Consider the following 23,566-nt stretch of genomic DNA (forward strand, 5'->3'; position numbering starts at 1 on the left):
TGTCCTTGTCCCACTCTGGCAGGCGCCTGCCTTACTAGGGCCCCCCTTAACTACTCCCCTACTGGGGAGCCCCCACACAAGTCCACGGCTGGTCCCTCCCCTTGTACAGTAAGGTGCTACAGGACCGAATCTCCCCGCCCTGGGGACCCCTCTGGCCCCCACTGTTGTACAATAGGGTCCAATAGGACTGGGGCCCTGACCCTTTCCCTTGTGTGGATTCTCCTAGTGTTTTATGCTGGTGGCCTCGAGGCAGCCGCTGTAGCCCTATAACTGTAGGGTGGAGAGACATTGGCTTCCTTCACTTGCCCACAAAAGTTCTCAAGTGTATGGCTGTCGGCTCTTCCCCATCCCAGTTGCCTTGCGCCATCCTTGGGTGTAGTAGTAAAGGGATCCTGGCTTCTCCCCTAGGCCGGCCTTTCTATCAGTAGGGTTGGGAGACAGAGGACTCTTGGATTTCCCGTAGCCCGGTGACTCCTGTAGCAAAAGGGTTGGGAGATAGGGCACCCTTGGATTACCTATAGCCCGGTGGCTCCTGTATCGAAAGGGTTGGGAGATAGGGCACTCTTGGATTTCCCGTAGCCCGGTGACTCCTGTATCGAAAGGGTTGGGAGATAGGGCACTCTTGGATTTCCCGTAGCCCGGTGACTCCTGTATCGAATGGGTTGGGAGACAGGGCACTCTTGGATTTCCCGTAGCCCGGTGGCTCCTGTATTGATAGGGTTGAGAGACAGGGCACTCTTGGATTTCCCGTAGCCTGCTGGCTCCTGTATCGAAAGGGTTACGAGACGGGGCACTCCTGGATTTCCCCCCCCCCCCCCCCCCCCCTCTCCTGGCGCCGTTCTCTGTAGGGCTGGCACACAGAGGACTTCTGGATTCTCCCACATTGTGGAGACACATCTCATCCAATGGGGGTTCTTGCCTTCGCCTGCTTCGGTGGTCCTTTGAGCCTACGGTTGTAGCATTTGAAGCTCTTGGCTTCCTCTTTTTTGGGCCTTTCTACTCTTAAGGCTGACGGATAAGGGGCCCCCGGCTCCTGTGGCCCCCCAGCTGGCGCGAAGTGTCCCACACAGACCCACACGATGCTGCCCTCCCAGGAAGCCTCCAAGCTCTACCATGAGAACTACATGCGGAACTCGCGGGCCATCGGCGTCCTGTGGGCCATCTTCACCATCTGCTTCGCCATCATCAACGTGGTGGTCTTCATTCAGCCCTACTGGATCGGGGACAGCATCAACACTCCCAAGCCGGGCTACTTCGGCCTCTTCCACTACTGCGTGGACAATGGGCTGCCCAACCGGGACCTGACGTGCCAGGGCTCCTTCACAGACTTCTCCAGCATCCCGTCGGCGGCCTTCAAGGCGGCTGCCTTCTTTGTCCTCCTCTCCATGGTGCTCATCCTGGGCTGCATCACCTGCTTCGCCCTGTTCTTCTTCTGCAACACGGCCACGGTCTACAAGATCTGTGCCTGGATGCAGCTGCTGGCAGGTAAGGCTTGGTTATATGCTATGGGATTTATATGTCGGCGGTCACCGTTGTGACGGAGTAACCCGTCCGCTGAGATCTAAATCAGGCCCTAGGATACAATCCCATTTATATTTCAGAGGACGGGATATCCGTTACCGTTGTGACGGAGTAACCCATACGCTGAGATCTAAATCAGGCCCTCGGATACAATAGCATTTATATTTCAGAGGACGAGATATCCGTCACCGTTGTGACGGAGTAACCCGTCCTCTGAGATCTAAATCAGGCCCTCGGATACAATAGCATTTATATTTCAGAGGACGGGATATCCGTCACCGTTGTGACGGAGTAACCCGTCCTCTGAGATCTAAATCAGGCCCTCGGATACAATAGCATTTATATTTCAGAGGACGGGATATCCGTCACCGTTGTGACGGAGTAACCCGTCCGCTGATATCTAAATCAGGCCCTAGGATACAATAGCATTTATATTTCAGAGGACGGGATATCCGTCACCGTTGTGACGGAGTAATCCGTCCGCCGAGATCTAAATCAGGCCCTAGGATACAATAGCATTTATATTTCAGAGGACGGGATATCCGTCACCGTTGTGATGGAGTAAACCGTCCGCAAAGTTCAAAAACAGGTCCTAGGATACAATAGCATTTATATTTCAGAGGACGGGATATCCGTCACCGTTGTGATGGAGTAACCTGTCCGCCGAGATCTAAATCAGGCCCTCGGATACAATAGCATTTATATTTCAGAGGACGGGATATCCGTCACCGTTGTGATGGAGTAACCTGTCCGCCGAGATCTAAATCAGGCCCTCGGATACAATAGCATTTACATTTCAGAGGACGGGATATCCGTCATCGTTGTGACGGAGTAATCCGTCCGCCGAGATCTAAATCAGGCCCTCGGATACAATAGCATTTATATTTCAGAGGACGGGATATCCGTCACCGATGTGACGGAGTAACCCGTCCGCAGAGATCTAAATCAGGCCCTCGGATACAATAGCATTTATATTTCAGAGGACGGGATATCCGTCACCGCTGTAACGGAGTAACCCGTCCGCTGATATCTAAATCAGGCCCTAGGATACAATAGCATTTATATTTCAGAGGACGGGATATCCGTCACCGTTGTGACCGAGTAACCCGTCCGCTGAGACCTAAATCTGGCCCTGAATTATTTTGCCAGGGAGGTCTTGGCTGCTTATAGAATGTAAGTCTTAGTAGCTAAGAGAAGGTAAGCTGAGGCCTGGCTCCGGCCTAATCTGGAAGGTAAGGTGAACCCAGGTGGGGGCCCCGCTGACAGGTAAAGTGGGCACCCAGTATGGCTCCGGATGGCCGGTCATGAGGCCATTGGCTGGAGCTTCTCAGAGAGGGTGAGGACACCACTGTCTTTGAGGACAGGAGAGGGAGGCGGTGACTGCTGAGAGATGGAGGTCTCAGGCTCTGGGGGGAGGGGGCCATGGTTTGGGGACCCAGGGCAGTGCTCAAGGGAAGCCATGGCAGAGGCTCCTGAATGTAGACAGGGTGATGCCAGGTGGTGCTAGTGGTGGCAGATTAGAGGACAAATGTGATGCTGATATTGGGAGATGGCAGGCCAAGGTGAGGGTTCCAAAGGGGGTGAGGTTAGGAAGGTGGCACAGCTCTGCTTGATGTTGTACCAAGAGATGTCATGGTGGGGCTGAAGGTGTCGCGTTATAGAATGGCCCTGAAGACCTGGCTGTTTGAATTAGCATCTGGGCCTGTAAGCTGCTAAATACCCTAACGGGGGATTAGCCGCACTTTATTAATCCTGATTGATTGATTGATTGATAGAGGCCTCGGATGGAGATGAGACACCAGGATAAAGGGCTCATAGTTAGACTAAACCAGAGATGAGAAGCAGGCATAGGATACGGCAGACGCGGGGCAGGGGTCTCAAGATAGGGAGGCAGAGGTGAAATAGAGGGGGCCTACATAGGGATAATATGACAAAATGTGGAGCAGAATTGGACTGATGTTGGCACGATAAGAGGCGGAAGATGAGGCTAATGTAAGGGGCACATGAGTAGGCGGATGGCAAGTGAGAGGGTGGGGAAGATGCTCTGGGGTAAGGGAGGTTGAAGAAGGGGGTGATGCAGGTAAGCTTAGAAAGGTACAAGAATGGTGCTGAAGTTGGCAAGGTAAGGGTGCTTTGGATGTGGCTAACTTCAGAGGAACTGCCCCAAGATGGGCCGGATGTTGTCACCATTGTGAGGCCAAGGACGCTGCTGACGTCAGGGCTCATGCTGGGAGTTTAGAGCTAAACAGAGTCCTGTGATCATCTGTTTCATTCTAAAAGTGGACATTTATGGCTCCAACTGGACCCTGCTTTTTCCCAATGACCGGCATTCATCATACTTCACCTAAATGAGTCTGAATTAGAACACGCAACTCAGGTCTGCGAATAAACAGAGTATGTCACTGTTGGATATTAACAATGAAACGTTTGAGGCCACAATTCCTTCGAATGCTGGTTTTTAATGTCAGTGAAAAGAATATTTGAATTATTTAGTATTTGGGAATTTATTGATCAGTTTTTACCATAATTTAAAATGTTCTTGTCCTGAAGAAGGCTTTTTTGGCAAATAACTGAAACCGAAACATTGTGAACAGTGTTTATTTGTCAAGGCAGCATAATATTTATGTTTGAAACAAGGTGTTAAATGTATATGTTCTTAAGGTTGCTGCTCCACACGGACTTTGAGTGCTCAGAGACGGGTCAATGATTTTTACACCTCTCTTTGGTACCTCATGCTGCACACTTTTGTGTGAAATGAATTTAAAAAGTATCGGCATCACGAAAGATATGGCGTCTCTGCTTGATGGACACAAGAACCGTGCAATCATTTATAGCTTCTTAGAGATACACTTTTCACTTTGCAATTCAAACTGAACTGGATTCAGTAATTCTTTATTTTCTTAATGTGTTTATTTAACAAAAATCATAACCATTGTTTTATCATTCTTGTTCCTTATTCCGGACTGGTTAGTAACTTAAAAGGATGCCCCAATAGTGAAACTAGCTGATGGAAAGAAAGCCAGATTCGAGAAGAGCTGGGCCTCTTTAAGTTTTGACCACATGAATGTATTCTTGGTAACTGTTCATTGGCGGATGAAAGCGTGTGAATTACAAGCAGGAACGACATGGATTTCCTTAATGTTTTTTACACTCATTGTTCAGAAATCCATCAGCATCTTTGCATGAAGAATTAAGGACATGAATACAGGGCCCAAAAGGGACATCTTTCAATGTCCGTTTTAAATTACTGTGGGATCTGAGACTCGGAGGGACCCGGTCCACTTAAAGCCCCAAGACAGCGTTACAATAAGATGTTTCTAGGCACTGGGGCTGAGTTCTGTGTGTGGAGGTGGAGTGTTTACTGAGTCGGGCAGTAGAGTTCTCTCACGAGGAGCATCTTCGGGTCTTTCGTATATTGGAGCAGGCCTGGGCGGTCCCGATGGATACCTGGCTGCTCTGCCGTATCGTTGCTGTATCGACAGAGAGGATACCGTGGGAAACAATATCGTTGACAAAAATATTGTGTCAAAAATATTGTTCACCACAAGATTATGCTCCTATACTTATAATGGTAAGTACAAAAATATCAGAAAAAAAGTATTGCTGACACCAGTATCGTCCACAAATCGACAAAAATATATTTTTTAAATAGAGGTCAAAGTAGTAAATGTTAAATATTTGAATATATAAATTGAATATAATGTAAAAGAAATATACTTATATAAACACACAAACACATATATATGTACACACACACACATATATATATATACTTCCATTGATGTCCTAAGTTAAAGCCGCACTCCATTGTGTCGCTAAGAACAGCCCACCAGAAGGCAATAAAAGAGCAAGGCTGATAATAACGAGTTCCCTGCAGTAATCAAGGTGCCGCAAAATCAGCCTCCTTATTTTCGAATTATTTTCCGGACTACATTGTCCATCATGCAATGTCACTGTGCAAATTAATCCCGTTATCTTGTTTAGGTTTAGATTCTCCAGCCTCATTAGGACATCTGAATATATAGCAATCCCTACCGTGTCTCAAAGGAGTAATCCAAATATGACACAAGGATCACGTATATTTAGAATACTTTCAAAGCCTCACAACCTTTGTTCATCTATAAGTTGTGATTCAGACTTCCATCACTCTTTCTTACTTGAAAAGTCACGGTGTGTGCTCAGAGTTCTTCCCCCAGCTAACCCTGGCAACCTCAATGTCTTCAAAACAAATATTTCCTAATTTTTATTTTTGTTGGTGGTGGGGGGGAGGGTGTTTTATATAGCGTGAACTTGACCCAAAGGTATCACGGCGCTTTACATGAGCATCAATTGCATTACAGACGGACACATTCATTTTTTTTAGGCACAAGGGGATTAAGTTATTAACCCAGAATCACAGAATGCTGAGAGTCATTGTTGAGACTCAAACCCAGTTCCCCAGCTTCGAGGTTGACCACTGTAGCCGTTAGGCCACATCCTCTCCCAAGAAGAGAGAGAGAGATATATATATATATATATATATATATATATATATATATATATATATATATATATATATATATATATATATATATATATATATATATAAATTCGATACAGGACCCATTTGGAAGGAGGCCACACGAGACTCTTTGCTTCTCACCATTTAATGACAGCGTTGCACGCAGGCTTCCAACACAAAAGCACACAGTTCACAGAAATTGCCAGACGCGTTTCGGGGTGTTGAAATCCCTTCCTCAGCGGCATGTGAATGGCCAGTCAGCTCAGTTCATTGTGCACTCATTTTAACAGTTCCTGCCCAGTTGGGCGTGGCTCTATGGCACTCTGGGATCTGTAGTGCAAGTATTTCCCAAGTGGGTGAGTTGATCTTTGCCACATTAGTTTTTATTTGATAATCCACAGTGGGTCGATGTGAGCCTTTAGTTGATGCCTGCGCTGCTTTGTAGCTGCCATTTCGAGCGTTGCTTACACCCCCCTGCAGAGCGTTCGCTTCTCGTTCCTCCTGCCGACCACCTTCTGGTATCAGCACAGACCCGCCGTTGCGGCGGTGGGTCTCCTTCCGCGACCGGGAAAGCCGCCTCATAATAAATTCGATATAGGACCCATTTGGAAGGAGGCCACACGAGACTCTTTGCTTCTCACCATTTAATGACAGCGTTGCACGCAGGCTTCCAACACAAAAGCACACAGTTCACAGAAATTGCCAGACGCGTTTCGGGGTGTTGAAATCCCTTCCTCAGCGGCATGTGAATGGCCAGTCAGCTCAGTTCATTGTGCACTCATTTTAACAGTTCCTGCCCAGTTGGGCGTGGCTCTATGGCACTCTGGGATCTGTAGTGCAAGTATTTCCCAAGTGGGTGAGTTGATCTTTGCCACATTAGTTTTTATTTGATAATCCACAGTGGGTCGATGTGAGCCTTTAGTTGATGCCTGCGCTGCTTTGTAGCTGCCATTTCGAGCGTTGCTTACACCCCCCTGCAGAGCGTTCGCTTCTCGTTCCTCCTGCCGACCACCTTCTGGTATCAGCACAGACCCGCCGTTGCGGCGGTGGGTCTCCTTCCGCGACCGGGAAAGCCGCCTCATAATAAATTCGACACAGGACCCATTTGGAAGGAGGCCACACGAGACTCTTTGCTTCTCACCATTTAATGACAGCGTTGCACGCAGGCTTCCAACACAAAAGCACACAGTTCACAGAAATTGCCAGACGCGTTTCGGGGTGTTGAAATCCCTTCCTCAGCGGCATGTGAATGGCCAGTCAGCTCAGTTCATTGTGCACTCATTTTAACAGTTCCTGCCCAGTTGGGCGTGGCTCTATGGCACTCTGGGATCTGTAGTGCAAGTATTTCCCAAGTGGGTGAGTTGATCTTTGCCACATTAGTTTTTATTTGATAATCCACAGTGGGTCGATGTGAGCCTTTAGTTGATGCCTGCGCTGCTTTGTAGCTGCCATTTCGAGCGTTGCTTACACCCCCCTGCAGAGCGTTCGCTTCTCGTTCCTCCTGCCGACCAACCAAACAAAGTCGCTTTCGGATCCCTGCCGCTTCCAGTGGCGGGCCTCGGACGGGGTAGCGAATCCCTTATTGTTAAAGCCAAACACTCTCCTAGTGTAAGAAACAAATCCTGGCCACTTTTGAGTATTGCAAAGCGTTTATTTAAAGAAAACGGCTTTTCTCGACGCGTTTCGCAGGTGAAACCTGCTTTTTCACGAGAACGAGCAAACTGAGTTCAAAGCCATATATACACAGTCACTTAGTATTTGCGTCATACCAAAGGAAATAAACAACAGACTCAGCGATTTACTTACGGGCTGAGTTCAGCAAAATCACATTATGAACGTATTACATATATTTTTTGAAAGACAGTATTCTTTAAATTTGTAACTTGTCACATTAGCCTATTTCGTCAAAAGAGGACTCCATTTACGGAAGCCTTTTGAATCTCATGTGCACTGCCAGTAAATGCAGATCTTCGGTGTCATACAATTGTTAAGGCTAAAGATGCATCCCCCTGCGAGAGTACGCAATGCCGACAAGAGTGCAAATCACCAGCATTCAACCGTGATTTCAGCCATACTCGCACCTCCGTGCGAGAGTGTTATTAACCATGCAATTCCTGCGTGATCTTTAATTATGCTGGGACCTTTGCCCCCCAGTGGGAAAATAATGAGAACCGCTGGTCGACACATGTTTTGTGCCAATGTCAAACATAACAGTGCCCATTTAAACGACAGGTACAGCCCAAGTGGGCTAAAATTATCCAGTTCATAAACAACATACTCTCCAGCCCCAGTGGGCTCAGGAACACCACCAGTTCATATATTTGGCATCAAGCTTCAGGTTTCAACCGGCCAATTTCATATAATATCATACAGTTCTTTCAAACGTGCGGTGATATATATATATATATCCACACGGGTTCTCAGCAAGGCACTCGAAGCATCCTGCAGCAACGCTGCCGCAAGAAAACAGCAGACCCAAAGATATTCCGTGAGTTGTTTTTTATTCTGCAACAACCAACAGCATAACGTTTCGGCCTCTCAAAGGCCTTGGTCACATGGTCTTGGCTCGGGCTATGATGAAAAGGTAGTTTCAGCAGCCATTAGGAAAGCTAATGCCATACCCCGGTCTGAAGCCCTAGCACATAGGGGGTCACATAATTCCATCATGACTCCTGTACAACAACCTGTCAGACTCATTTAGTCTTTTAACAGCCAACATGGTGCTTTACGCAAAATCGTAAATAAGCATTGGGGCCTAGTTAAGTGTGATCCAATCATAGGCAATGATATGCCCGCAAAACCGGCAATAACATACAGAAAAGCCTTTTCATTGCAGGACGCACTGGTTAAATCAAGTCCCGAACTATTGGTTAGGCAAGACTGGTTGGCTGGCAGTAGAGGCTTCAGAAAATGTGCTTCGTGTAAGGCCTGCATACAAGGGGTTAATAAGACAGAGTATTGTATTCCCTTCTCAGATGCCCCATGCAAGATTAAGAAGAAGCTCACATGTAAAGGTGAATTCTCAGTGTATGTTTTGGAATGTCCATGTGGGCTAAGATACGTGGACAGCTCCAAACTACAGGTGCATAAAAGGGTCCTACAACACCTAAGGGCCATAAAGACCAATGACCCAGTGTACCCCGTGGCTAGGCACTTCTGGGAAAAACACGACAGCAACAGTGCGTTACTGAAGTACTATGCCATTGATTCCATCGCACCCATGAGAAGGGGTGGAAACAGAGAAGCTGCGCTGAGGAAGTTAGAAACAAGATACATCCTCATGTTAGACAGCAAGTCACCCAATGGGCTTAATGCATCGGAAGATTTTTATACCTGTCTGTAGACCACTTATCTTTTCTCCATTTTTGTTGTATATTTGAATATTTGTTTCTTGAGGACAACACAATAAGTCATTTCAAAAGATCCCACATTACGGCTATGTACATGTAATTCCAGCTTGGCCAGTGAGGTCCTTTGACCTAAGTCTTGTCCACTTGTCTAAGGATATGCTCAGTGATCCTATCATTTTGTTTGACAGACCTGATTATAATTAATTTAACATCATGGTCATACTTGTAATCAGATCGGAGCTTCTGTCTCATGTTTTTAATCACATTCACTTTGCACTTTATGTCCACATTCTAGTAATGCAACCAATGTAGCGTCTTTATTAGTTTTGTTTGCCGGTTTAAAACAGATCATAATGTATTTTACGTTACTGTTCCCCGTGATTGGCCTTGTATGGGCATCTACAATGGTCTTAATGGTTATACTAGTAGAATAAACAGTATTGCCCAGGGATCAATATGGATTTAGCTATATACAGGTATAATGTTGCATACCCGGACCATAATGTTGTATTTACTGATATATACAAGGTTTGCTTGTTATTGAGTTGTCTTTATACTCTTCTGAACCAAATGTCACCAATGGATTTAACCGGACATTGTACATTTTATTTTTTTGTACATACATGCTTGAAGGGGGTTTTTTAGGGATTTATCCCAACACTGGCAAACTGATAAAGATGTTAAGTGTATATTCAATGTCAGAAATGAAATTGACGCATAGTATTTTTACTATGTTTATCAAACTGCTGCACTTTACGCTAATTTGGTTGGTTACTGCTAAATGCACTTGCACTTTAAATTCTGCCATTTCCCTGTGTAACACCATGTGACCAAGGCCTTTGAGAGGCCGAAACGTTATGCTGTTGGTTGTTGCAGAATAAAAAACAACTCACGGAATATCTTTGGGTCTGCTGTTTTCTTGAGGCAGCGTTGCTGCAGGATGCTTCGAGTGCCTTGCTGAGAACCCGTGTGGATTTCGTAGCCGGTTGAGTGCTTCTCCGGCGTAGCAAGACCCCTCCTTCATTTGCTGGCTTGGCGGCAGGAAGCCACGACCTCCGGTGACCCGGAGGCATTGTTTCTCTCGTTGGGGAGATATATATATATATATATATATATATATATATATATATATATATATATATATATATATATATATATATATATATTCACTGAAAAAAACCATAGGTTTCAGGCCTTATAAAGTTAGGAATTAGCATTTAAAAAACCTTTAAAATTCACTCAAAAAACTATAAGTTTTAGGGGTGTTAGAATTAGCTGGACATTTCACTCATACAAAACCATTGAAATTGCTCCTATATAGTTAGTTGTACTAACTATATTTAGCACACCCGCAATCCACTACTGATGATGTCACAAATTACATCATTCATGACATGGTCAGTAACATCACTGATGACATCATCCAGTGAATGTGGTTTGCTTTGTTATTTAAATATGCATTATATATATATAGCAATTTGCATTGAAGAATGAGTGGATATATAAAAATAAATATTTGGATGGAGGATTTAGTAGCAGTGTAATTGACTGTTTACTTGACCAATTTATAGTGTCTCACTAAATATAGTGGATAGTGACTAAACTGTTTGAATATCTGTATCACTTTGTCAGTTGTTGTGTAAACTGGTTCTCCAGTTAGTTACTAGCTATGTGAAAGTCTATATTAGTTATTGATTAGTTAACTGAGTATTTGTATGGGAGAGTGAATGTGTGTGTGGTTCGGTGGGGGGTGTGTGACTGCCCAAAGATGTGTGAATAGTTGATTCACTAGATATATGAAGTTAAAACTACATGTTCTAACAGTTGTTTGGGTGAGCGAATATCTTTATGGGTGTGGTGATGAGCAAATATATTTCTCAATGGTACATATGTCCAACAAACTAGAAAAGTAAAAGGCAGTGTATGTGTCAGTTGTTGTATATAAATAAGTATACATAAGACTCAATGATTGTGTGAGTGACTGTATGGATAACTTTATACTTGTAATAATGATTTTATAATTCACTAAGTATGACTTACTATCTAAATGAATAGATGAAGTGGTGTTTGTATAAGTGTGTAGCTAAGTAAATATGTAAGTATGATCCATTGTTTGCATAAGTGAGTAGGATGACTTCATATGTGAAAAGGATGTGTGCCGGTGTGTAATGTCGATATAGGTGTATAAGTATTTTTGATAGTGTTCTATTGATCATTGACAGCAAGTATGAGTGAATCTACAGGTAAGTGATTTGATGTGTGTATACATCTATGAATCACTGAGTGGGTTTTTAGATACTTGTATTGCTGTAACAATGGATTCAAATATGATACTCTGTATTTTACAAAGAGTGATGAAAGATTTAACTAGTGTACGAAAAGGTGTATGTGATTGTCACGTGGATGATGTCATCAGTGATGTCATTTGAGATGTCATCAGTGATGTCACTGACCATGTCATGAATGATGTAATATGTGGCATCATCAGCAGTGGATTGCGGGTGCGCAAAATATAGTTAGAAGAACTAACTATATAGGAGCCATTTCAATGGTTTTGTATGAGTGAAATGTCCAGCTAACTGTAACACCCCTAAAACTTATTTTAAAGGATTTTTAAATGCTAATTCCTAACTATATAAGGTCTGAAACCTATGGTTTTTTCAGTGAATTTCAAAGGTTTTTTAAATGCTAATTCCTATCTATATAAGGCCTGAAACCTATGTTTTTTCACTGAATTTGCAAGGTTTTTTAAATGCTAATTCCTAACTATATAAGGCCTGAAACCTATGTTTTTTTCAGTGAATTTCAAAGTTTTTTTTATGCTAATTCCTAACTATATAAGACCTGAAAGCCCACCAGGAATCTCCAGTATGCGCCAGGGAACTGCATTGCAGAGAGGCGTAATGAAGCCACGCCCCTTTTTACACCTCTCTGCAACGCAGCCCCTGTGCATGTTTGAAGAGGGGGAACTAATTCCACTTGCATACTGGGGGCCCCTGGGGGCCAACTAGTCCACCTGGGACTTCCAGGATGTGCCAGGGGGCTTCTTTGCAGAGGTGTAATGAGGCTATGCCCCTTGTTACACCTCTCTGCAATGCAGCCCCCTGGCGCGTTTGCAGAGGAGGAACTAATTTCCGTTGCATACTGGGGGTCCCAGGGGGCCAACTAGCCCACCAGGAGCCTCCAGTATGCGCCAGGGGGCTGCAATGCAAAGAGGTGTAATGAGACCACACCCTTTTTACACCTCTCTGCAACGCAGCCCACGTGCATGTTTGAATAGGGGGAACTAATTCCCCTTGCATACCAGTGGTCCCTGGGGGCCAACTAGCCCACCTGGAACCTCCAGTATGCTACAGGGGGCTGCATTTCACAGAGGTGTAATGAGGCTATGCCCCTTTTTACACCTCTCTGCAACGCAGGCAACTGGCGCATTTGCAGAGGGGGGACTAATACCCCTTGCATACTGGGGGTCCCTGGGTCATATCTGCCCAAACGCCGATATTCCGAACGATTGAAAATGACTTTTCTTGAGAAACATTTGGATTTGGATTATCATGTCCTATACTTTGGAATTTTTGTCTGCCCAAATTGTGTGGGTAAAATTGATACCTAGTCACTTTGAATAAGAATGTACTTACGTCTCGTTTAACATTTGGAAGAAATATCTAGTTATATGATAACAGCATACCAACATAACTTGAAGGAAATAAGAACGCCCTGAAGAAGTTCTGTTGTACAGAACGAAACGCGTCGGCTGGCTGTGGTACATAAACTTAAGGAAAATAAAAGCATTTGAATATACACCAAGATTCAGCCCTTAAATAAAGACGCTAAGTGATATGATTTGATTGGACTTATTGTGCAAGTGGTGCTGTGCCAAACTTTGGAATATTCTCCACTACTCCCTACTACTTACTCCACTACTCTCTAATACTCACTCTCTACTACTCATTCTCTACTATTCTACTACTCTCTCTCTACTACTCACTCCCTACTACTCACTATCTAATACTCTCTACTACTCACTCTCTACTACTCTCTACTCTCTACTACTCACTCTCCACTACTCTCTCTCTACTACTCACTCTTTACTACTCATTCTACTACTCTCTACTACTCACTCTCTACTTCTCACTCTCTACTACTCTCTACAACTCACTCTCTACTACTCTCTACTACTCACTCTCTACTACTCACTCTACTACTCACTCTCTACTACTCTCTACTACTCACTCTCTACTACTCTCTCTCTACTACTCTCTACTACTCACTCTCTACTACTCTCTACGATTCTCTCTCTCTGCTACTCACCCTCTACTACTCTCTACTACTCAATCTCTACTACTCTATACTACACACTCTCTACTGCTCTTTACTACTCACTCTACTACTTACTCTCTACTACTCTCTACTACTCACTCTCTACGACTCTCTACTACTCACTCTACTATTTACTTTACTACTCTCTACTACTCACTCTACTATTTACTTTACTACTCTCTACTACTCACTCTCTGCTACTCTCTCTACTGCTCTCTACTACTCACTCTCAACTCTATTACTCACTCTCTACTCTCTACTCTCTACCTCTCTCTACTTCTCTCTCTACTAGTCTCTACCACTCTACCTCTACCTCTCTACCTCTCTCTACACGCACACATATACACATATATATATGCATATATATGCATATGCATTTATATATATGTATGTGTATATATATACATACATATATAAACATATATAATCTGCATTTCTATATAAATACAAATATAAATGCATGCATACATATACATATATGCATACATATGCATGTTATTTACATGAAAGTTTTAAAAACACTAATAAAAGCAAAGCTAAAAAGCCACCTCATTACAAACAGAATGGCTTTAACTTAAACGAGGGCGAGATCTATTGCATTTTCAATGCTTGTTTACTTTGGCTCCATAAAGAAGGCATTTAGATGTGTCACACATTTGCCATAAATTCTGAATGTTAGCACTCTAGTTGCTCATTAGATCACTGTAGTAAAGCTACTGCTCACCAGGGAAGTCTGCTGCTGGTATTCAAAGTGCATGTTTTAGTCTGCATGTCAGAATTTTTTTAATGAAATAGAAGAGGATTTGAGAAGTCACTCAAAATGTGCCCTCATTTTTCTTTCTGAAGCACTAATCATACTTTCTATGGCAAAATGAACCCCCTCATTTTGTTCCTTTTTAAATTAAATGTTTTCAGACTTACCACTTCATTCCAATCAAGATGGCTTCTGGTGTGCCATACTTTTGTCATAAGTAAGACTGTTAGCGCTCTAGTTGTTCTGTAGCACACTCTGGGACAATCTGTCATTGGGCTATACTTGAGCTACATCTGGGTGATATTTAGGCTACATTTGGGCTCTTTTGTCTCTGGTGGCCATCTTGGGAGGATGCATGTCAGAATTTTTTTAATGAAATTGAAGAGGTTTTGAGAAGTCACTCAAAATGTGCCCTAATTTTTCTTTCTGCAGCACTAATCATACTTTCTATGGCAAAATATACCCCCTCATTTTGTTCCTTTATAAATTAAATGTTTTAAGAGATACCACTTTATTCCAATCAAGATGGCTTCAGGTGTGCCATACCTTTTTAATAAGTAGGACTGTTAGCGCTCTAGTTGTTCTTTAGAACACTCTGGGACATTCTGTCATTGGGCTATACTTGGGCTACATCTGGGTGATATTTGGGCTACATTTGGGCTCTTTTGTCTCTGGTGGCCATCTTGGGAGACTGCATGTCAGAATTTTTTTATGAAATAGAAGAGGATTTGAGAAGTCACCCAAAATGTGCCCTAATTTTTCTTTCTGCAGCACTAATCATACTTTCTATGGCAAAATATACCCCCTCATTTTGTTCCTTTTTAAATTAAATGTTTTAAGAGTTACCACTTTATTCCAATCAAGATGGCTTCAGGTGTGCCATACCTTTGTAGTAAGTAGGACTGTTAGCGCTCTACTTGTTCTTTAGAACACTCTAGGAGGCTGCAGTAGAACACAAAGGAATCAACTGACAGTCTCTGTCCTTGTTGGATGTACATGTTTTACTGGAAAAGTCAGACTTCATTCTCACATGACTGAGAAAGATAATATGAATTTACAGAAAATATGCTTTCAGTTTAGCTTATAGATCCCCTTCCAAACCACTGTGGGAAAAGCATGAGATAATAGTTTTCTTTCAAACATGATTCATGATATCCCAGCAGAAGGCTTTTTCACATGGTAAAATCACCTTAGAACACACCACAATTCCTAAAATGAGTATGGTACCATCAACAAATGATTTATAATGTAACTAAAGTCCTAAAACCCTCTATTAACTACAATGATTTTTAATGAGGTGCTATCATGTATATTGGTCCCAAGATGGCTGCCAACACTTCTTGGATGAAGTGCTGACAGCCAATCAGATCTCACGATGAGATGTGTGGTTAGGCTCCGCCCAGATATATATGTGTTTTTGAAGTTAATTTTCGAAAAAACCACTGGAGCAATTTTCACCAAATATAGCAAAGGCACATCTGCGTACCAGTCCCTACAATTTTGCAAAGTTTGGCGTAATTCCGTTCAGCGGTTCGGGCTGTAGCCGTGTCAGAACGTCCTATGGAAATTAAAATGGGGAAAACAAGTTTTGGGACCCCTTTTTTTCTTAGCCCCCACTTCACAAATCCACCCGAAACTTTCAGGGAAGGAGCGGAGCGGAGCTGGCCAAAATTTTGGAAAATTACACGCAAATTCCTCAACCGGCGCCAAAGTTATTCCCAATAGAATGTTGCGGATTTCCTATGGTAGCTAGGTCCTAACTAAATATACCTACTGGCTGTCGCCGTAGGTTTTATATATATATATTGCCCCAAAAATTCATTCAACTATCTACAGACCAGGGTGGACGTATTTAAATTCATACGAAAATTAAAGCTCAAAAAGCATTTCAAATTGTCCAATGCGCAGTCTAAAGCCTCCGACATTGTCAGCGGCACTCAACCCTCCAGGATATTTTCTATTTCTGACACTAGAGCTCTGGTGGTAGCACAAGAACTGGCATTGGAAGAGGATTTTGTGCCCGGGGCGACTCAGCAAAACCTGAGAAGTGCGGGTATTGCGACTAATCTTCCTTGTGCCACCAACTTCAAACCACCATCAACGTTCTGTCCTATAATGCCAAAGGATAACATAGATGCATTTGGGGATATGGTGGTAGAAGAATTGAAAAAACTACAACATAACACCACACGCAAGAATAGGCGTATGAGATATTTGGAAAAACAATATAGTAAGCTCATGAAGAAATTAAGGAGTGATTCCAATCTCATAATAAATAAAGCGGACAAAGGAGGCAACACTGTCATCTGGCCTCGAGATCAATATACGGCTGAAGCGGAACGACATCTTAGCAATGTATCCTGTTACAGGAAAAGCAACTTTATAGACATCTTACGCCTCAAGGATAAAGTGCATAAAGATCTGAATGAATGGAGGCGTGTAGGTCTATTGAGTAAACAGGAGCTTGCTTTTCTGAAAAATGAGTTCCCCATAACCCCTTTCTTCTATTTAATACCGAAGATACACAAGCAAACAACTCCAGTGCCTGGCCGTCCTATTATCTCGGCCCAGGGCAGCTTGTTAGAGTCAGTTTCTCGTTACGTAGACCATTTTCTCCATGAATTTGTGGAATCATTACCTTCGTACATCAAGGACACTGGACATTTTTTGTCTAAAATTAATGATGTGTTATGGGACAATGAATCGGTACTAATAGCGCTAGATATAGACTCGCTCTATACTAGCATAGCACACCATGATGGGATGAATGCTGTTAAATATTTTTTGAGCAAGCGTGACATTGCCTTTAGCCAACACAGTAACATGCTGCTAAAAATGTTAGAGCTCTGTTTAAATAACAATTACTTCCTTTACAACAAAGAGGTATACCAGCAGCTAAGAGGAGTGGCCATGGGGACATGTTTTTCCCCCACATATGCATGTCTTCATGTAGGGTGGTGGGAGGAACAGGTCCTCAGGGGGTCACTGGAGGCCAAATTCCAAAACAGAATATCTCATTTTTGGCGCTTTATTGATGATGTTTGTATGGTGTGGAGGGGGTCTGTGGATTCAGCTACTGAATTTGTTAGAGCGATTAATAAGAACCAGCTCAACCTCAAGTTTACATCTCAAATTAGTAAGGATAAAATTCAATTTCTGGACGTCGAGATCTATGTCCAGAACGGGAAACTCCAGACCAGACTCCATAGAAAGCCCACAGCAGGCAATTCTATTTTGCATGCTGGTAGTGCGCACCCCGGTCACCTCGTGAAAAGCATCCCGTATGGGGAATTCCTGCGTATTCGCAGGATTTGTAGCTCAGGGGATGACCTGATAAAGTGCCAAGCAGAAGCATTTAACAGATTTGTGGCTAGGGGCTATCAGACCACGGCCCTCAGGGAGGCAATGAATAAAGCTAATGAGCTCAACCGAGCAGAATATCTAAAATCAACCACAGCTATCAGAACTAGACAGGAAGTAGCATCTGAGGTCCCTGAGAGGATGGGTTTGATCACCACTTATAATAGTGAGGAGAAAAAATTGAGAGGCATCCTCAGAAAACATTGGCCCCTACTGAAAACTGACATCACTATAGCACCCTTATTACCTGATGAGCCATTATTAACTTTCAGAAGGGCACCCTCGATGCGGGATGCCTTGGTAAGATCTAGCCCAGAGGTCATCCCTAAAAAGGAGGGTTTATTTGAAAAGTCAGGTTTCTATAGGTGCATATCTTGCAGGGCCTGTAAATTTGGAGTTTCCACCAAGGAGTACAACACTGCATTTGATTTAGCTCCCACCACCATCAGGGGGCATTTTACTTGCCGGTCCGAGTTTGTAGTTTATGTGCTCCAATGTACTTGTGGGCTCAAGTACGTTGGTAGCACTAAACTACAGGCCTTCAATCGAATACTCCAGCATCTCAGGGCCATAGTCAATGCAGATGACAAATATCCTGTGGCTCGTCATTTCGGCCTAGTCCATCAGAAAAATGTAAATCACCTTAGCTATTTCATTATTGATGGAGTCCCCAAAAGCATCAGAGAGGGAAATAGGGAGAAATCCCTCAGACAGTTGGAAAGTAAGTATATCTTACTGTTAGATACAAGGATTCCAAATGGACTGAATACGGGAGAGGACCTTCACTGCTTTTTATAATATCTGGGTATAACAATTGGCCTCGCCGACCATATTCCAAGCAGCATTTAGTCCCCCCTATTTCAAATCACCAGCTAGTTTAATATCCGGGGAGTAACACATATTTATACTGTGTATTTCGAAGCTGAGGTGATTTCTTTGTCCATTACATTTACTGAATATAACATCATCATCTGCGTATGTTATCGCTATCTGAGAGACTTGTCCCCTACCATAAGATAATTTCCCTTTTCTGTGCACATCATCATGTTTTGCACATCATTGATTGAAATTTGGATGTAAATATACGATTCAAATTCGAAATTTGTGTGTACCATCTAAATAGGAAATTCCAGTTTAATATGTTACTGTATCCCTGCGGATGATATAATTATGGCACTATGTCCTAATGTGATCCCTTATGATTGAGATAGATCATTTAATATGTTGTATATAATTGTGGGGTACCAATTTGCTGAGCACTTGAGTCACATTTAATATTGAGGACCTGGGTGATCTTCTATTCTAACCCCCGTACATGTAAACCTCCTAATAGGGTATAACATGGTGGGGCATGAGCATTCCTTTTTATATTTTCTGACCAGTTTGTTATTTGTATAAATAATCAAGTCACATATAAATCACATTTTTGATCAATTATCTGAATCTCAGGTTGGTTCAGATTGCACCTTGATTTTTTCTTCTTTTTTTATTACAATAGGTGGTCACGTTAGGGGTCTTTCTTGCCAATTGGCATTGTCATGAGAGCGGGTTTAGTAATAAATTAACACGATTGTGCATTATCATCTGACATTCATACAGTCGGAATGTTGAATCTGTTCTGTGTTTGTAAATATTAGGAAACAGTAATAATGAAGGATTTACCTGTATATAATGTACATTAATGAGTTCAAAATCATACTGTAAATTGACACATTGTACATAGATTGTACATATGAATATTGAGATCAATTTCTAGACTGTAAATAATCAGTTGTATTCATTGTCATTGTTGGTCTGTTTTCACTCTCGGATGATGTGCATCTAGTGTTTTCTTAGTTTCTATCATTTTCCCGCCCTACATGTTGATTGGTAACCCTTTATAAGCATTATTATTGGTTTTGTTCATCATGTGATCAAGGTCACCGTGACGTGACCGAAACGCGTCATGCTGGCGAATTCGTGTGAATAAACCATTTGAATTTCACCCTTGCGCTGTGGAGTGGTCTGTACCTGGTGTATCCGTTGTGGCAGATTGGATCTTGGTCCTGGTTTGAGGCAGCGGAACAGGACTGTGAAGTGTATATATATATATATATATATATATATATATATATATATATATATATATATATATACCCTTTCAGGCATAGAGTGACGCATATATTATGCAAAAAAAGAAGCAGAGAACTCTGGGCATTTCTCAAGTTTAGGTGGAAAGCAGCTCCTGTTAGAGCGCTCTCAACACAGATACTACATTTTCTCACCTCAAACGTCTGCTTTTCTATCAAAGTCTTTAAGTGTAGGATTAGCACAGTGCCATCCATGCTGAGATAGAAAGGGACAAAGTCTTTAAGCGTAGGATTAGCACACTGCCATCCATGCTGAGATAGAAAGGGACAAACCGCCTGATTCATGAAGCAAAATTGCACTCGCAAAGGGCAAGATTCTCAGAATCTTGCCTTTTGCGAGTGCAATTTTGGCATTTGGGATTCACAATCCCAAATGCTAAAATCGCTAATGAGGAATTAGCAAATATGCGAGGATTAGCATTTAAGGAATCTCTATTAGAGATTCCTTAAATGCTATTCATGACACTTGCAAAAATTGCGATTTAGCAAAATTGGGCCGCTATTTACCGAGAGGTCAGACCTCTCGGTAAATAGCAAAAACATAGAAAAATGCTTTTAAAAGCATTTTTCTAAGTTGCATGTTGCACACACACATGTCCTTTGGACATGTGTGTGCGCAACACCTGTTCAAATGTGCATTTTAGGGGTGCTACAAGGTGTCCTTTGGACACCCCTGGCACCCTTAAAATCGCTATCTGATTTGCGAGTAGCAAATTGCTACTCGCAAATAAGGGATACTCCCCATTCATTCCTATGGGCCTTTTGGCCCATAGGATTGAATGGGGAGAAATTCCTTTTTTTGCGAGTAGCAAATTGCTACTCGCAAATAGAGAACATGTAGGAATCGCTATTGATTTAGCAATTCCTACATGAATGCCGTTTTGCGTGTCCTCAATAGCGAGTCGCTATGATTCGCTATTAGGGCCACGCAAAACGGCCCGTACATGAATCAGGCTGAAAGTCTTTAAGCATAGGATTAGCACAGTGCTGTCCATGCCGAGCTGTTAAATGGCCAAAGCCTTTTACCCCTCCAGGCACAGTATTACAGTTTTGAATTGGTAAAATGCCATTCAGGCCACCTGAAATGAATAAAAGCAACCCGACACGACACGTGTTTCACTCTCATTAGAGCTGTTCAGAGAGGTATAGCTTTGTCCAGACACAAGGGAGCACCAAGTATAAGTCAAAACAAAACCCTTTCATGCGTAGAGTGATGCATACATTATGCAAAAAAAGAAGCAGAGAACTCTGGGTAGCTCTCAAGTTTAGGTGGGAAGCAGCTCCAGTATATTGCACTCTCAACACCAGTGACACTCTAAATTTTCTCACCTCAAATCAAATGTCTGTTTTTTGATCAAAGTCTTTAGGCGTAGGATTAGCACTGTGCCATCTATGCCGAGATAGAAAGGGACAAAGTCTTTTACCGTTTCTACAGCAAAGTCTTTAAGCATGAATGAAGTAATATGTGACGTCATCAGCAGTGCATTGCAGGAGCGCAAGTTATAGTTAGTTAAACTAACTATAACAGCCGAATTTCTCTGGTTTTGTACGAGTGAAATGTCCAACTAACTATAAAGTCCCTGAAACCTGTGTTTTTTTCAGTGAATTTCTAAGGTTTTTTAAATGCTAATTTCTAACTATAACTATAACGCCCCTGAAACCTATGTTTTTTTCAGTGAATATATATCCCTTGTGTGCGTGCTCTTTACTGAATGGAGCAGAGATTTTGTATTATATTTATATAATGTAATGTAAATGTAAATGTAAGGTGTTTTTGTAGCGCGCTCAATTACTACCGGAGTATCCTGGAGCGAATGACCGCTGGGGAACCCGTCCTGGCTTTCCCTGTGAGATGGTCCCATGCTGGGTATCTCCAAGGTGAAGCCAGGCATCCCCGGCGTCTGTGGGGGGCCGTTGTAGAGATGAGGCAAGCTTAATGCCCAGAGTTACCGAGTGTGATCACTGCCCAAAGTGGGCACCGAGGCGAGAATTATCAGTCCGCTGACCCTGGTCCTCGACCCTGCCGCGTCGGGAATCGAACCCTGGTCCCGGGCCGTTCTCAGCCTCCGGGTCTGCCGCCTCTAACCAGTGAGCCACACCTCTCTATAATGTATCATATATACATATAAATATATATCTATATATACACACCCACATATATGTATATATAGTGTAACATAATTAATACAAATATTTATTTTACATTATGTTTTTTTTAGATTTTACATTTATCAATATGAAAATTTATATGTGAACACACACACAGATATATATGTCTGCAGTAATAAATAAAAAAATCATAAAATGAATCTAGAGTAAAATAAATATTTGTATTTAATATGTTAAACTATATACAGATATATGTATATAAAAACGTACATACACACTAAACACATAAACAATAAAAAGTCCTGAATAAGAAAAAATATATTAATTAATGTAGACAATAATAAATAAATACAATTGGAAAATCCAAAAAACACATTTACGAAAAATACTATAAACATTACAATTATTTCAAAAAATAAAAGCAAATATAAAATAAAAATGTAAACAATTAATGCTATTTAATCTAATTCACCAAAATTATGAAAACAATTGGAATCTAAGTATATTAAATATACTAGTCCACTCTAGTTTATGCAACAGTAGGGAAAGTGTTGAACTTCAGAGGGGTTAACTTTACTATTCCCTCTCCAAGCAATGCAACAGTAGGGACTCAAGAGTGGTAAAATTGACTATTTTCCCGCAAATATATGCAACAGTAGGGAAAATGTTGGATTTCTGAGGGGCGACGTTTATTATTCCCACTCCAAACAACACAACAGTAGAGAAATGGTTGAATGTCAGAGAAGTGAAATGTACTATTCCCACTCCAAACAACGCAACAGTAGGGAAAGCATTGGGTTTCGTAGGGGGGAAAAATACTATTCCCACTCCAGTCTATGTAACATCAGGGAAAGCGTCGTATTTTGGAGGGTTAAATTTATTATTCCGACTCCAAACAGCTGAACAGTAAGGAAAGTGTTACCTTCAAAGAGGTTCATTTTAGTATTCCTTTTGCAGTCTAAGCAAAAATATGGAAAATACTCAGGGTGGGCATAACTCGCAGAGTTTCATTCCGTGGAATTACATAAAAACTTCATGAGATTCCACAGAATTCCTCAGTTCGGCAGAATTTGACACGTTGCAGTGATCACGCTGATTTTGAGCATCAGGAGCTTGTTCTGTGCTGTAAAGCAGACCAAACTGCATCTTGTTGCTCACTAGAGGATGCTGCTTCTTTCTGATGCTCGAGTAGGTTTTCGACTCGAGCTGCAGCTTTCTCAACGCGAACGGTCACGAACTGCTGTGACCGCTCATGTTAAGACATCTTAACAGGAGGTGTTCTAGTGCCCAGAAATCGTGCTAGGGGATGCAAATTTTAGCTCATGCATGCCAACGTAACTTTGACGGGCCACATGTAAGAAAATACTCTGCCACACGGCAGTTGGTGGAGTTTTGTTGGAACTTGGCGTTCCAAGCGGAACACGGAGTGGGAAAAACTCGTTGAACGGCGCTGTCGGAGCAGAATTTTCGCCCATCCCTAGAAAATACTACACATTACATATATGAGTATCCCCATAAATGT

General features: G+C 42.4%; 1 protein-coding gene across 1 annotated transcript in view; it reads left to right on the top strand.

The window, feature by feature from the left end:
• The first annotated feature begins 823 nt into the window (after positions 1 to 823).
• LHFPL4 (LHFPL tetraspan subfamily member 4) overlaps positions 824 to 23,566 on the top strand; it is a 204,475-nt gene continuing 181,732 nt past the window's right edge. The window contains exon 1 of the mRNA XM_086939578.1: positions 824 to 1,485. Coding sequence (XP_086795704.1) covers positions 1,080 to 1,485 — 406 coding nt within the window. The 5' untranslated portion in view covers positions 824 to 1,079. The remainder of the gene's footprint in view (positions 1,486 to 23,566) is intronic.

This window comes from Lissotriton vulgaris, chromosome 9, assembly GCF_964263255.1.
Source record: "Lissotriton vulgaris chromosome 9, aLisVul1.2, whole genome shotgun sequence".
Taxonomy (NCBI): domain Eukaryota; kingdom Metazoa; phylum Chordata; class Amphibia; order Caudata; family Salamandridae; genus Lissotriton; species Lissotriton vulgaris.